Raw genomic sequence first — 13,634 nt, forward strand, 5'->3', positions numbered from 1 at the left:
AAAACTTGTCCAAAAGAATTTGCCCAATAGAGGCAGTCAAAATTCCTCTTATTAGCCACCTTAACCCCTTAGTGACAAAGCCTGTTTGCGCCTTAGTGATGGAGCCAAATTTTGGAAATCTGGCATATGTCACTTTAACATAGAATAACTCCGTAAAGGTTTTGCATATCGAAGTGATTCTGACATTGTCTTTATGCCACATATTGTACTTCGTAAAGGTGGTAAAATAGACCAACAGAATTTGTGTATATTTATTAAAAGTGCTAAAATTGAGTACATTTTGGAAAACATGTTATTTTTTCACATTTTAACTGTAATATCTCAAATATGTGCAAACATACTGTACACACTTTGCTAAGATATATATTTCCTTCTGTTTACTTTATTCTGGGTGCACACTTGCAAAACTTTGGGGAGGGTTGAACATTTAAGAGACGTACAAAATTTAACATTACTTATTAATATTTTAAGAAAAATTATGTTTTCTTACACCAAGCCAAGACTGCAAAGGCTCATAGGTGTCAGAATGACAGATACCCTTACAAATTACCCCATTTTAAAAACTACACCCCTTAATATATTTACTGTGGGGTGTCAGGAGTATTTTGACCGTGGCCCTCGGTCACTGCTCCAGGCTCTTGGCTACCAGGAGCAAGGAGATTTTAAATTTCCCGAAACCTCCCCAGCTGCTGCCCTTGCGTCTGCCATTTTGCCAATGGGCACATGCGTCGAAGTTGGGGTAAGGTCAGCAGATAAAGATCCCATTGGGGGACATCGCCTCAGGTAAGTAATTTCACCTCCCCTTCATGGATCGGATTCATGATGGGAGGTGAAATTTTAACTTTTTTTACTTTTACGTGATCGCCGTTATCCATTGGATAGCGGCGATCACATGATCAGGAACCGCGTACCACGACACTCCGTGAAATCTCCAGGTTCTCATCTACGTTTGGTAGCCAGGAGCAGGGAAATTTTAAATTACCTAGGCAATCTGTGGCTTTTGCGCATGCGTCGGCCACTTTGGCGACGGGTACATGTGCAGAAGCCAGGGTAAGGTCTGTGGATAAATCCAGGGGCCTTAGGTATGTAATTTCATCCTCCCTCATGGATATGATCTGTTAGGGAAGATGAAGCTTTACTTTTTAAACTTTTTTTTCTCTCTTTTTACCTTACATGATCATTGTTATCCATTGGATAACAGTGATCACATGACTGGGAACCGCATACAGCAGCTCCCGGTAACAGCTCTCTGCTCTAGGCTGCACATGCTGGCCGGGAGCAGAGGGATTTTAAATTTGGTGACGGTTCCCGGTGACATCTCCTGCTTCCTGAGAAGAAGGAGATTTCAAATGTCCTGCGATAATCTGGTCGTCTGTGCATGTGTCGCCATTTTCACTTAGGCGCGCATGCGCAGAAGACGCCGGACGGTCTGTTCCGGACCATATCATTGCAGGACATAGCAGAGGATGGGGGTGAGCAGTTTAAGCCCCCCTCATGGATGCGATCTTTGAAGGTAGCTGAAACTCTAGCTTTTTTAAACTTTTTATTTACTTTATCACCGATCAGTTTACCGGGGGGGGGCGGGGGCTTGCCGCGGCCCCCCATGACTGCTCCATGTTGTCGACTACCCCTGGGAACTGACAGCATGGAGCTGTCATGTCCACAGCCCACAGGACTTTAATCCTCAGGGGATGCACATTTTTACGTCCCTGAGGATTAAAGCTCACAAAGCCAGGAGGCAATTGGGGCCGTCACTAAGGGGTTAAGAGCCATATCTAAGCTGCTCTCCACCATGTGGGAGAGGTGTACAATGTAATTTGTAGCACTTTAGTACATGGGATATTGAAAGGGTTTTATAGAATTACATTATCGATGATTTAATTAATAGGCTATCAATAGTTGATCACAAGGGTTCCACCATTTAGACCATTGTATAGTGTCTGTGCCTGGCATAGTAGCTCAATCCATTCACTAGAATGGGACTAAACTGCTCTCAGACCAATGAATATGGCCTCACATGCTTGAGAAGAGGCCGTGGTAGTTTTCCGAGCACCATGGTCTCTTTAATCGGTTGACTCACGGGATTCTGAGTGGCAAACCCCCTCTGATCAACTATTGATGATCTGTCCTGAGGATATCCAAGCACACCCCTCGGTTTTGATGGACAGGCATATTAATTTTCTATCCTCGAAAGAAAAAAGCTCCAGTAGCATCCAAGGTGCAGTTTCAATATCCAAAAGGTTTTATTTTTCCATCACAAAAAAACATGCAGGCAACGTTTCAGCCATGTTGGCCTTTGTCGAGCTTGACAAAGGCCAACATGGCCGAAACGTTGCCTGCATGTTTTTTTTGTGATGGAAAAATAAAACCTTTTGGATATTGAAACTGCACCTTGGATGCTGCCGGAGCTTTTTTCTTGCAAGGTATCTACTTCTTGTAGTGACAAGGATCCAGTCACTCTGCTTTGGCTACAGCATACCGTATGCCCAGCCCCTGGGTGGGGTATGACAATTTGTGCTGCTATCGGACTCTTCTCAGGACAATTTTCTATCCTCTGATGAAATCCCGCGCAGGCGCTGTGTCAAAGGGTGCCCGGGCTTGCATACTAACACCCACCTTTACTTGCACTCACTTCATGTGCTGAATGCTCATGTGCTTTCTTGGCCATTACTTTCAGGGTCACTTGACACCAGATGCCATCTGGTCACTGAGCATTCAGCATATGAAGTGAGTGCAAGTAAAGTTGGACGTTAGTGCGCACACTCGGGGATCCTTTGACACAGCGCCTGCGCGGGATTTCATCAGGGGATAGAAAATTAATATGCCTTAATTAATTAATATGAACCCCACTTCAAAAGAATGGGGTTCATAGTCGTGCAAGATTTGGGCGTCTCGCAACACATAAAAATCTCGTGCAATTTTCTTGGCAGTGTGAAAAGGTCCTTACATGCATAGCTTAGAGTGTATAGGAAAAACCTGATGACAGATTGCCTTTAAAGGGGTTGTCCCGCGAAAGAAAGTGGGGTTATACACTTCTGTATGGCCATATTAATGCACTTTGTAATGTACATCGTGCATTAATTATGAGCCATACAGAAGTTATTCACTTACCTGTTCCGTTGCTGGCGTCCCCGTCTCCATGGTGCCGTCTAATTTCAGCGTCTAATCGCCCGATTAGACGCGCTTGCGCAGTCCGGTCTTCTCCGTGTTGAATGGGGCCGCTCGTGCCGGAGAGCTGCTCCTCGTAGCTCCGCCCCGTCACGTGTGCCGATTCCAGCCAATCAGGAGGCTGGATTCGGCAATGAACCGCACAGAGTCCACGGTGCACCATGGGGGAAGACCCGCGGTGCATCATGGGTGAAGATACCGGCGGCCATCTTACTAAGGTAAGTAAGAAGTCACCGGAGTGCGGGGATTCGGGTAAGTACTAAACGGGGTTTTTTTTTAACTGATGCATTGGGTTTGTCTTGCGCCGAACGAGGGGCCTATTGACAAAAAAAAAACCGTTTCGGCGCGGGACAACCCCTTTAAGGCATATAACCAAAACCAGTAAAGTCGCCAAGTCTTGGAATTCTCTTACAAGGCTACAGTATCTTATGTGCATGAAGTATTTACATAAATCCTCTGTCCCTTCACCTCTGACCTATCACATGAAGCGATGTAATTAGAACATTTACTTTTACACTCGTTTTTCTCTTTTTATGCTATTTTATTGAACTGTGAAGCCTGACAGATGCAACACTATTTGGAATGTGACCTTGTGCTGTACAATTCAGCTAACAGAAATGTGTGTACTGCGTTTTACTGAACTTGAAAGTATCACAGGTGAGGGAAGAAGACTGCAAAATGTGCCTCCTAATGGAAGAATTGAATAAAACTGCTGCTAAAGATGTACGGTATGTGTTCTGTATCTTACTGTGCGTCAGACAAAGAAAAAAAATTGTAATATACGGGAACATTGAGGTGTAGGAAGGCATAGCATCCCCAGTTATAAAGGGAAATAAAGCCAGGCTTTTTACTTTGTGCTTCACCTGATTGTCACTTCTGTACAGGGAGTTACGTATTGTGGCTGCTACAAGTTCTGCACCGTAAACTGGCACTGTAGAGTTATATGTAGACAAGGAAGACATTTATAGATGCCAGGCAGCACACAAGTGGTTAATAAATATCTAAAGTTAAACTTTCAAAATGGAAATTCGTCTTTTGACCAGTCCATTGGAGCTGCACATTTCCACATAGCTTCACTTTAAATGCCACCATAATTTAATGTTGCTTTTTAAGAGATGACCCATTGTCCTTGTGTTCTGGCGTTGAAAAAAAGAGCGCATGCTTTACTTAGATGGAGGTCGGCCTCACTTACTGCTATTTGCTTGTACCAATGGACTCTGTAGGTGATCTTTGGAAACTTTATCCAGTACCAACCACACTGTCTTCCTCAGTAGAGCACTCACAGCCACTGTCTCTCCTGCAACTTGGAGCATCCTAGCAGTATAATCCCACAGTGTACTCTGGACGGTCTCCAAAATCCCTCTCCCCCTGTGACTTAGAATCCTCCTCTCTTTGAGCCATCTCCTGCTATCTGCCTCTCAATGGCAACCAGACTCTGCAAGCCTCAATGTCCCTGACTCTGTGTGCAGGCAGCACCTCTCTCCACAGCTCACACTTCCTGGCCTGCTGCTTCACTGCCTGTGGCACAAATACCATCACCTCTTTATATCTTGAAGAGCCCTAGTGACATTTAGGACTCATTTCGTACCACGTGACCTCCCAGACCAATCAAATCACATCTTATACAGCACAATAGTGCACCTGAAATTACAAATACTTACCACTAGATTACAGGTTGTTCCAACAAACATTTTTGAACGTTGCATAAATTTTACTAGCAAAGTAAGGAAGCAGGGGTTTTCTCTTTTTCCCCCATTTTACCCCCTACTTCTCTTACAAGCACATGCATGAGTACACATTCCAGGGCTGGTTCTAGGTTTATATTGGTCCTTGGGTGACAGAGTCATAGTTAGCTAGAGAGACTGCTCAGAGAGTTCACATTGTTTTGCAGCTCTGTGTATTGGGGTACCCAGACACACATCCAAAGATGTTTCACCTACGCTATGGTACCAAACACGCTGGAGATACGTAAGTGAGGCAGGCCTTGGGGAAAAAAAAATCGATGTGGGCACAGGGAAAGTTACTTAAGCACAGGACTGCCAATTAAAAATACACATGTAGTGGCCCAGAACAACATCCTGATCTCCTCCATAAATGTCATACATGTTTTGTCCTATGTAGATGCACTATGCAAACCTTGTCCTGTCATATCCAGTACCTTCAGCACCTTCCGCTTCCATGTAGGTGAAGATAGAGGAAGAGGAGCGACATCCCGTAACATTTGGAGTGTGGATGTGAAGGAATGAGTCCCACCATTAAAGAGAGAGAGACAGACCCACAAAAGTTCCTAAACAAGGTACCAGTTCACACTACAGACTTTTCCTGTGCGGCCGTCCATAGATAGGATCACCGCACAGAGGTACTTTATTGTGACACCCACATGCATGCCGTGCGGGGTGTGTATTGGCTAAACCTCCTTTAATAATTGTCTGTCAGAGAGTTTGCGGAGTGACCCCTTCCCCCCTTTTTCCCCCCGGTGACATACAGATAACATAAACTGTAGGACCGTATTCATCCTGTGTATCCTCCCTACCTCTGAGCTAAAGCCTGCTAATGTTCTAATGTGAATTGTACCTTCATTACCTGTTATACAAATTTTACTCAGTAAAAGTTATATCAGGCCTTAACGGTTCCTGGGGACTAGAGGTACTATACACAAGTGTCTGTGTTGATTTCTCCACCGCGTAGCATACCAGTGTGTGGGAATAGTGGCGTCACAAGTGATAAGTATTACTGCTCCCCCCCCCCCCCCCCATCCCGTTTATTGGCATTCCCTATCATAGGGGTGTCGAAGCAGCCTGTGATCATACACTGGCCTTGGCTGCGTGTCATCCCTTCAGGACCAGAGCCTGGTAAGTGCCACCGTGACAAGTCAGCACTTATCCCTCCCAGCTCTTCACGTTAGCCAGGTGCCCAGGGTCACTGCAAAGTGTGCGGGTGGAAATTGGATTGGAAAGGGTTAAAAATTTTGCAGAGAGCATACAAAGTGTGACTTCAATATTTACTGGTGATACAAAGCTTTGTAAAGTAACAAACATAGAGGAAGACAATATAATATCACAGATGGCTTTGGGGAAGTTGGCGGCTTAGACAGAGAAATGGCAAATTAAAGGGATAGTCTCTGAATAAACATTCATCGCCTATTTACCTATCTCCGTAGTACGAGGCCATGCCGACACACATAGTGCGGAGCCACAGGTACTGTCGTATACTATAGTCTTCTGCAGAAGCTCTATGACAGCTGCTTTTTATTTTTGTCTTGTGCATTATTGATATATTTTTGGGCTACAGCGATGTTCTTCTATTTGACCACTAATGATGAAGAAGTATATGTGTCACCGCAGAATCACAATTACGTTTCCAATGTATTGCTGCGGATTGTGGCTCTTACATAATTAAAGAATATGAATTTTATATATTCCTACAGTCTGCTGAACGCAGAGAACACATTCCCAGATTTAGAACAGAATGGTAAGTATAAGCTGAAAAAGCAGGACATGGAAACGTGTAAAATGGGATATTATATGGCATTCTCAAGTTCACACTTCCCAGCTGGAGTTACCAAGTCATATATTGGTCACACGGGATACATGGCGAATAACTGGTAATAGCCAGAGCTCTAGATGCCACCTGTTAAACTTTTTTCTTTGTATAATCCATCAAAAAGAAAAATTCACATGGCTCATGTGTAAAAAATACCAAGTAGCAAAATGGCGCATGCAAAAATTAAAAGGCATGTACATTTATACCACCATTTCTTTTAAAGGTATCAGACACCCTCATAAATGTCTCAAGTTCAGATCCAATCCAGGTATTTTATTGCTCCACTCCTATTAGGGCTCTGAGCTCTAAACAAGCATGCACCATGTTAAGCTGCTCTACCTGGGGAACACAGAAAGCTGGTCTGAGTGAGCTAAAAATGTGATCTGGGAGTACGGTTTTGTAAGGGCTCAGGCGCATCGGCACCTGTACACCGGCAATGATGCGCCCATGTGACTGAGCCGTTACTGCAGAAAGAAGACGGCCGTACCTGAAGAGGGACATCTCTCTGCAGCGCTGATGAAAGAACACATGACCGGCAATGAAGCCGGTCACATGTTCTTTCTCCCGACGCTGCAAAGAGATGTCCATCTTCAGGTACGGCCGCCTGCTACCTGCAGTAACACAGGTGCGCCCGTGTGACTGTGCCCTAAGTTGGCAGGGAGAAGCTCTTCAGCTGTTAGAAACAGTTTGCTTGTGTATTAGTGAGGCCACCTGAAAAGGAAAGGATATGCCATGCGGAATCCGCAGCAAATACGGTGTGTCGCATGCTATAGAAAACCGCTTCTTCCTGCACACTCGCAGAAACCAATTGTTTCGAGAGCGGAGAAAAAAATCACAGCATGTTTTATTTTAGTGCGGTGTTCGTACAGACAGCTCCCATTGAAGCCGATGGTAGCCTTCCGACCCGCAGCCTATCTGCAAATTACATTGCAGATAGGACGCGGGTACCCGCATTATCACCTAGCGACAGCACGGAAAACAAAACATTTTTTAAAAAAATCTGTACTGTGCATGTCTGACGGCGGCTCAACGCAGCCATTCGTGGTACAGATAAAGAAGAAAGTGACAGGTAGGCGCAGACATCGGCTGCGGTCAGGGACGGATTCCGTTGCGGGCTCCCACATGCAGAATCCAACCCATTCCTAATGCCAGAGACGCAAGATTTTTCTTTTGTTTCTGCTCTGTTTTATTTTATCTTTCTATGCAACCATGCACAATAAAACCGGCCGTGGGTCGGTTTAACCCCTTAAGGACGCGGTCTTTTTTTTCATTTTCATTTTTTCCTCCCCCGTTTTAAAAAATCATAATGCTTTTATTTATCCATCGCCGCCGCTGTCTGAAGGCTTGTTTTTTGCAGGACGAGTTGTATTGGAGAAATAAACTAAATTCGGCCATCTTTGGGGCACTTTGTTTCCATGGCGTACACACTGCAACAAAAATGACCTGATAGCTTTATTGTACGGGTCAGTACGATTACTGCGATACCAAACTTATATAGTTGTATTTTTAGTTTAGTCCTTTTTTTCATAGATATTTCTTTTTTCTAAATGATTTCCTGTCGCCATCTCCTGATCGCAATATCCTTTTTATTTTCCCGTCAACATAGTTGAGTGACGGCTCATTTTGTGCGGTATATCCTATAGTTTCCGTTGGGACTATGTCTGAATACATACCACTTTTTGATGGCTTTTAATTACATTTTTTCTTAGAGACAATGTGACCAAAACAAGCACAATTCTGGCGTTCATTTTTTTTTCCTGCGGGGTAAATAATGCGTTACTTTAATAGATCCGACTTTGGCCGCCTGCAGAATTCTCGCAGCGGGACCCGACCAGCACCCTGCAGGGACCAGTGCGGCGCTCACCTCTCCCACGACTCCGGCTCTGTGATGTGCTGGCCAGCCTGGGACTGACATTTATGTGCGGGCCTCTGCGAGACCGAGATTTGTTTTCCGCGTTAATTTTCACGCGGACAAATCGTAGCTGTCTGCATAGGATTGCGTATTGTAATGCAATCCTATGCAGGCGGGCAGGGGTGGAAATTACGCAGGAAATCCCGCCGCAGAATTTCCGCTCGTGTGCAGGAGGCCTTTTACAGATGCAGGGCTTAATTAGACGACCGTATAACGGCTCGGTTTCCACGTCGAGACGATATACGGTGTCCTTGTCTGCAGGGGGGGGGGTAGGATGGAAGAGCTAGGAGCAGGAACTGAGCTTCCACCCCTTGCCACTCTTTGCAATAGGAAGGGCGGAGCGGAGCTAATCGGCGGTACTTACCTCCGCCCCCATCTTGCCCCCTCCTATTGCAAATAGTGGAGAGGGGCGGAGAGTGGGCGGGAGCTCAGTTCCTGCTCCTGGCTCTTCCATCCTCCTCCCCCTGCAGACAAGGACACCATATAACGGCTCGGCGTGAAACCGAGCCGATATACGGTCGTCTGAAATAGCCCGCAGCGATACCAAATATGTATTTTTGTTTTATTATTTAGATTATTTTATTATAAATGTCAAAAGATTTTTTTTTAAACTTTTATTACTTTTTTTTTTAAATAATTAATAAAACTTTTTAAATCTTTTTACTTTGTTTTTTTAGTCCCCATAGGGAACATGCGATGCTTTGATCGCTCCTGTAGTATGATGTGATGCCATAGTATTACATTGTACTGCGATCTGATAGGCATTCCATCCAGCCATGCAGTAGCATTAAGCTATGACAGCCCTGGGGCCTTTCAGAAGGTACTGGAGCCTCCATGCCAATTAATCACACAGAGGAAGCTATAATATATAGTATAATATAACACAGTGTGATACAATGTAACAAGCTCCTCATTCCGGCACTTCCTACACTCACACGTTCTAACCCCGCCCACCCACGTGACTGATCATATGATCGTGACATCATCACAGGTCCTCCGCTCGGCGGTGTTGTGCGCGGTGCGGGCGGCGGGCTCCCGTGTGACTGACCCGGACTGTGTAAGTAACCGGCGGCGGCGCTGCAGCTCCTGCCCGGCGGTGTTATATATGTGATAGTTATCCCTATCCTGTGATAGCGCTGAGCACGTGGCGCCCCCTGCAGGCTGACTCAGGTGAGCTCCCCACACTATCACACAGGGCAGTATGGGCACATACAGACTGTAGGGGGAGTCCTCGTGTATTAGTGATTTTATGCCGATGACTATCGCCAAATTCTCGCTAGTCAGCGCCAGTTGTTCCGTGTGACCCGTCCCCGGCGGTCCAGGCTGCCGCCTCGCAGTCCGCCCGGTTATTGTTTAGACCCCATGTGCCCGCTGTTCCTGCCATCAAGGCGCCCAAAATGTAAGCGCTGACTCCAATAGAATGGTCGGTGGCGCTGCAGCGGTCACATGATGTCCGCTGATAACGAACAGGACGACTGCGGGCCGCAGCGCGATGGTGCGGATTTTGCCACGGGAAATCCACAGCATCTCCGCGCCGTGTGATCGTACGCCGAGGCCGCGTGTCCACAAGTGCGATGGCGACCGGAGAAACTCGGATTGATCTCACACTCGCAAGCCTGTAATTACGATGCCAGAAAAGCGTATTGCGTCCCGCCATGTGATTCGCACGCGCACCCTCCATGTGCCTGAAAATCGGCTTTAATTTCAATAGAAAAAATGAAAACTCCCATTGCGCTCCCATGAAAATGACACTTTCGAGGGCCGGGCAAATGTTTCTTTCTCCCACAGGAAACAACGGGTGACATCGCCCTAAAAATGGGACCCGCTGTCATTTCTGCATCTCGCTGTCAGCGAAAAACCACCCAAGTAAATAAACCCGCTGCAAAGAACGGTGCTTTATTTTTTTCAGCAGATCACCGTGTAAATCCGACCGGAGGCGGAGCGCGCTGGAAGGGGTTACTGGCGCAAATTCTATCGGATTGCGAGAAAGAGAAGGCTTACACATTAAAAGAACCAATTGATTGCAAAGGGTTAATTCACAGGAGCGATTTGGTTCTTGGGGGTTTTATTTTGTTTTTTTGTTTGTTTGTTTTTTTTAACATCTGGAAAATATCAGTCTAGACTTTTCTGTTTTTTGGGTGGGGAGATTCTTGTTCAAGAATTGCGTATTTCCGATGGGGTGCTACTCGCACGCCAGTGTTATACATTTTGTACCTTTTTAACGATTGCACACACATGCGCCTTTCTTTGTCCTTTTTTACACGTATGTGGAAACTACCTGTACAGCGACGCAAATTGCATGTTTTGACATCAAAATGCATCACAATCGCAAAAAAATCTGATTTTTCCCGGACTTACATCGCAGTCATCCGCGTTAATGGGGCATATACCGCTTGGTGTAAACGGGTAATTGTGGTGAGTCGGGAGGATACCGTCACTCCTTAAGGAGACACCTAGGGAGACTTATAGGGCCATGCAAGCTCCTCTGGGAAATATATGCAAATGAGGATGATGGAGCAATACCTCTGCAGCGCCACCTATGGGGCTCAAAGATTATGGAACTGGGAGCTGTGTTTATATACTCGCCAGGTGCCCCGTTCCAGAGAAGTTGGCGCGAGCACACGGCGTGACTCTTCAGCCGGCTCTGTGCGTGGCGTTTCCGGTAGACATGATTGGGAGCTGGCTGAGTCACTCTGTACGTACGCACCAACTTCATGGGGACATGGCACTGGGCACCCAAGATTATGGACGCCGTTCCCCAGCCTCCCCTGATTCCCTATCTTTGAGCCCCTTATGGGGCCTAAACATGCTGACAGGTTCCCTTTCAGGGTCCTGTGGGTGTTGGGGATGCCTCGGGGTCAGTGCTGGTACCCCCTTCTCTTTACCGTCAGATTGGTTGACTTATTATTTTCTCTGCCTTCTGGTATGGATCTTCATATGACGGAGGCGGCAGCGCTGTCCAACGTAACATACCTTATTACTTACAGTCAGGTGATGGCGGGGCAGCGTAAACCCCCTAATTGTCCTGCTGGGTATGACTGGAGGCTTTGTGCTCTTCTCGCTGTGTATTGGCTGCCGTTACTTCTGCTATTCTTGTACTCTTGTGTTGATTTTCCTCCTTTCTGTTCTCACAGATGCGGTTTTATTGAAGGAACATTATGGTGGGTTGAACAGTAACCGGCTGCGACGTGCGGAGAAGATGGCGACCCCTTATGTGCCAGTGCCAATCGGAAACCCTGCTTCAGCCAACATACCAACAAGAAGCCAAAGAAGCTCGTCTCTTGGGAGCAGCTCAACAAGTTCAACCTCCTCGAAGGAGCCGCCTGAAGATGGCAACCCGAGAAGCCGCAAGAAGCTGAGCGCCCCTGATCACCTGAGCTGTACCTCCTCGGTGTGCAGCAGTCCCCTCGTTAGGACTAAATTTGACACCTCGGTAGAGTACAGCTCAAGACCACTGCCACACGAATATGTCCCGAATTCTGAGGAGCTGGAAGAGAGGCCTTCGACGCCAACCATCTTGGGGTATGAAGTGATGGAGGAACGGGCAAAGTTTACAGTAAGTATGTCCTACCTACTGATACATCCGTGCCCGTCTTGCCTTCTGTTTTAATTGGCATGTTAATATCTTGTTCTTGCGTAAAGGTGGTCGAACCTGCTGACTGTTTACAGCATGTCCGATCCTCTTGTTCTCAAGGGAGATACGTGTTGCACTGATAGGCGGTCTACCTAGAAAGCAGCCTGATGGCGGCATACCCGCACCAGAACCAAGCTTGTGACTAAATATTGCACCAGAACCAAGCTCTGTGCATAGATACAGCACCAGAACTGAGCAATTGTGCTGTGGGGACGTTGATGGCAGCAACTGCAAACATCAGAGAGGAGGAGTCGGAGCCGGGAGGGGGATGTTACATGTAGCTTCACAAGATGCTGGGGGGCGATCGGCCCCCAGGCTACATCCACATAGTTAAGGCTGGCCGTGTGTCTCTTGGGAAAGTGCGCCAAAGAGGTTTTCTAGTAGACCTTTATAGCAACTGGAAATGCCATAAATGTCGGCGTGGGACTAATATCTGTCTGTAGCAATTCTTGCTGCAAAAAATACTATTAAAACAAAAACACTGCACCCCACCAGCCTAAAGAAACGGGCTGCTGCTTATTTAGCCATGCTGACTTTTTATGCATTCTCTGAGATTTCTACATTTTATGGAGGAATTAAAATGATTTCCGGTGCCAGTCCGGGGAGTTGTACCTGTAATCTAGTCCAATCCTGGTGTACTGATCATAGGAGGTAGTTTGTGGTCCCCCTTGTCTGGGTGCATTGAGTGGGATTACTGGCTAATTGTCTATTCCGTAAACTTGGTAGCGCTAATTTTGTAGAAGTAGATTAAGTTGTTGACCGTTATTGTGCGCGCGTTCCTGACCGCTGTCCTGGGACCTGATATATAATCAATGATGTCTGTGGGGTATAGAACAGGACAAGGCTGCTATAGCACTAGTAAGAGTACGGTGGGGAGCAGTGTGAACAACGTGGAGGCCGCACACTACGGACCTGCAAACAGCTGATCAGCATGAGTGCTGCAGGCCAACCCCCACTAATGTAAAGAATGGGCTGTCTCTTCTTTTAGATGTGTAGAAGCCTTGTTAAGGTAAGTTTACACCGGGGGGAGGTGGGGACGCTGTGGAAGGTCCGCAGCAGGAATTCCACTACCAATTCTGCAGCATTTCCATATCCGACACCATTGCTGCCGAGTTTGACTGGACATCCAGCCGTGGGCCCGCAGCCGATTTCAGAAGACACAGAGCTTGCCTCTCACGTTTTCCAGTTGGCGACGCACTCCTGTGCCCGGCGGGCTGTACTGAGTGCCCGCTTGTCAGCGGATGGTGAGTGAGAATCTAGACAAATCGATGTGGAATTTGCCATGGACATTCCACTGCATTTCTGCCCGTGTAAACGTACCCTTTTTCACAGACTGTGGGGCGCGTAAGCAGCCAACAGTCATCCCAAAGACTATCG

At 46.6% G+C, this 13,634-nt stretch overlaps 1 protein-coding gene across 2 annotated transcripts in view; it reads left to right on the top strand.

Moving 5' to 3' along the window:
* Window positions 1-9,583: 9,583 nt before the first annotated feature.
* SNX16 (sorting nexin 16) overlaps window positions 9,584-13,634 on the top strand; it is a 43,213-nt gene continuing 39,162 nt past the window's right edge. For both annotated transcript variants that reach the window (XR_010786630.1, XM_066578491.1), the window contains exons 1-2: window positions 9,584-9,680; window positions 11,758-12,179. Coding sequence is in view for 1 of the 2 variants with exons in the window: in XM_066578491.1 (XP_066434588.1) it covers window positions 11,823-12,179 (357 nt within the window). In the remaining variant the exon portion in view is untranslated. The remainder of the gene's footprint in view (window positions 9,681-11,757; window positions 12,180-13,634) is intronic.

Source organism: Eleutherodactylus coqui, chromosome 9 (genome assembly GCF_035609145.1).
Source record: "Eleutherodactylus coqui strain aEleCoq1 chromosome 9, aEleCoq1.hap1, whole genome shotgun sequence".
Taxonomy (NCBI): domain Eukaryota; kingdom Metazoa; phylum Chordata; class Amphibia; order Anura; family Eleutherodactylidae; genus Eleutherodactylus; species Eleutherodactylus coqui.